Genomic DNA, 2,930 nt, shown 5'->3' with positions numbered 1-2,930 from the left:
ATAAGAACTGAGAGATCATGTCTCAGACCATGAACCAAGGTACTAACTTGGATGGAGTCTCCAAAAATGATACAGGTGGTGGGATGCAGAAGATCATTAGATGAATCCATGCTTCTTTCAAGAAAAGTGAAACAGGAAAGATCAGCAACTGAAATCCTATACTAATGTTGATTTTTGGTCACCCAAAAATTTTTGCCAAACACAGAATTGAATCACAACTTGATGGAAAATTTGTGCAGTCTCTTTCTTCGGGGTCCAATAATAGCAATTCTTCTTTTGCTCCTTCAGAAAAATGGAGTCAGACATCTCACAAGTCTTCCAGAAAGAACTCACCTGCTTCATCTGCCTGAGATGCCTGATAGACCCAGTCACCATAAGCTGTGGTCACAGCTTCTGTCGAGCCTGCCTCCACCTTTCCTGGGAAGACATCCAACTTCCTGTCCAATGCCCTATGTGCAGGGAACCATACCAGAAGAAGGGCTTGAGAACTAACGTTGTTCTGAAGAAGCTGGTGTCCATTGACAGACAAACCAGCCTCATGAAGGACCTGAGCTCTGAGAAGCATAAGTGTGTGACTCACAAGGAAACAAAGAGGATCTTCTGTGCTGAGAACAGGATCTTCCTCTGTCAACTCTGCTCTAACTCCCATGAGCACAGAGGACACAGACACTGTCCCATTGAAGCAGCTGCTGAAGATCAAATGGTAAGTGATGCTTCTGAGAGAACTTGCAAGCTGGAGAGAGGTAGCCTTAGCAAACCACAGTAAGATGCTGGTCTCATTATGACAAAGCCACGGTTTTCAGAATGGTGGCACTTTAATAACAGCTAATAAAGAAAGGGTGACTAGAAATGTAAATATGCCTTGACCCATGAGTGAAAAGATCATTTGTATTTTATGATACATTATACCTAGGTCACCAGAAACAGCTATACTGAATTCATATCTTTTGAAAGTGTCTCTGCCTGGAGACTAAATTAATAAAATACATTGGAATCAGGTACATCCAAGAATCTGGGAATCCCAATCTTATACAAATTACCCACACATTAATCAAAATTATTAAGCAGTATACCTGAGAGAAAGGGTATGCTGAACTTTCTATTTCTATGTTCTGAAATCTAAAATTCATAGTTAAACAAGAAAAAAATTAATATTGTGATCCTTCTACTCTCACTAAAGTAATTGTATTAATTGCCCAAGAGTCTGTCAATCAGTTATATTTTTCAAAATTGATATTCATTGTTTTTTTACAGGATAGAGTTTTGAAGCAAATGGCATCTTTATGGGAGAAGATCCAAGAAAATCAAGAGAATATAGAGGCAGAGAACAGAATGGTAACTCTGTGGATGGTAAGTATGAGATTCATGCTTAAAATCTGGTTGAAGCAGATATTTTTCAAAATTCATCAATTAAGATTTGAGTATAAGGCATTGGATATGATATTAGGAGTACATGTCCTGCTAGACTCTAATTCCTAGTGTTAGTATAACTATATGTGGAATGAATGGTCTGGCTGTGGCAGAAGAGTCTGGAAATAATGAGTGAATTGCTGACAGTTCAGCACACTGCATTAGACTCTATGACTACACCATGAATTATAATTACTACATGCAGAATTTCATATCTTTGTGAACATATGAATTATCAATCAATACCTTTTCTTCAGGCACCTCTGCATCTCTAATATAGGTGAAAATGCTTAGTGTCTGTTTGCCTGTGTAATTAATAAAGAAGAAATAAAAGAAACCAAGGAATTTACATTTTCTGAAAAGTGGGGACAGTCAATCACAGTCTATGTACAAAGCTATAGAAGTCATTTGTGAAATGTAAGCATAGGAGGATGCAATGGAGGAGGATAAAATGTTTGCAAATATTATTGGAATGTTCCTTTTTGTTCAGGAGTACTTGACTCTTCGGGAAGAAATGATCAGGACAGAGTATAGGAAACTGCATCCACTCCTCTGTGAAGAAGAAGAGAAACACATTGAGTGTATGAGAAATAAAGGCCAATGTGTTTTAGAGAAACTCAGGACAAGTGAAGCCATGATGGTCCAAAAGAACAAAGAACTGAGAGAAATGTATCAGGAGCTGATGGCAATGTCCCAGGAGCCATATGTGGTCCTGCTGCAGGTAGGCATGAAGGAGGGCAGGAAGAGGCTTTATTGTCTTAGGCCCACACCGGTGATTGATATACTAAGATAGCTTTCAATGTCCCCTGTATTTACATTAGGGGATTTCCTTTTTACAAATAATCTTGAAAGAACAAGCTTTTTGAAATTGTCAGTAGATTTCCCAAGGAATATGTCCTAACTGTTGGCTTTTGTACCTTGCTTCTCTGAGAACCCAAATTCAGTGGTTGGTGTTTCCAACACTCTTTTTCCCTCTACTTGGATATTGTGCACAATTTTAAAGTGACCTATGTCTTAATATCTTATCTTTGAAAGCTGTGTTTTTGAGAGTTCTTTGGGAGGTTGGGATTTTGGAGGTTTAGATAAGGTCCTTTTCTGGTGGATGGTGGCCTGCAACTCACAGTAGTGCTCAGGCCTCTAACTCTGTAATTCAGGAATTACAGGTGTGAGGCACCATGCAGAGGTGAACTTATCCATTTGAAGTACTCTTACTTAAAGTATCCCTTGCTTTGTAGAAAAGCTCAGAAAAAGTTACCTTTTCAGACAGGTGGGGGTTCAAATGCAATGTTCGTTCACTGCCCTTGTCCTTCTCAAATTTTACTCTTGCAGTCTAAATGCAACAAGAATTCAAATTCTGCTAAACTGCTTCATTGGCATTATCTTGAGACATAACTATAAGTTTTAACAGTAGATAAATGTGATGGTGACTAAAATTACATGAACTTTAAAAACAAACTTTGTGTGCCATTTCTTAAGATATCTAATTTTTTCTTGTTTTGTTTGCAGGGTTTGGATGGCGT

General features: G+C 38.3%; 1 protein-coding gene across 1 annotated transcript; it reads left to right on the top strand.

The window, feature by feature from the left end:
* Positions 1-292: 292 nt before the first annotated feature.
* On the top strand, positions 293-1,311 carry LOC131914433 (tripartite motif-containing protein 43B-like; the record flags this gene model as incomplete). The annotated part of the gene is made up of 2 exons (XM_059267051.1): positions 293-703; positions 1,255-1,311. Coding segments are annotated over exons 1-2 (468 nt in total), but the record flags the coding sequence as incomplete, so codon positions are not given.
* Positions 1,312-2,930: the final 1,619 nt, after the last annotated feature.

Source organism: Peromyscus eremicus, chromosome 7, assembly GCF_949786415.1.
Source record: "Peromyscus eremicus chromosome 7, PerEre_H2_v1, whole genome shotgun sequence".
Lineage (NCBI taxonomy): Eukaryota > Metazoa > Chordata > Mammalia > Rodentia > Cricetidae > Peromyscus > Peromyscus eremicus.
This window is presented reverse-complemented; position numbering and strand designations above follow the sequence as displayed.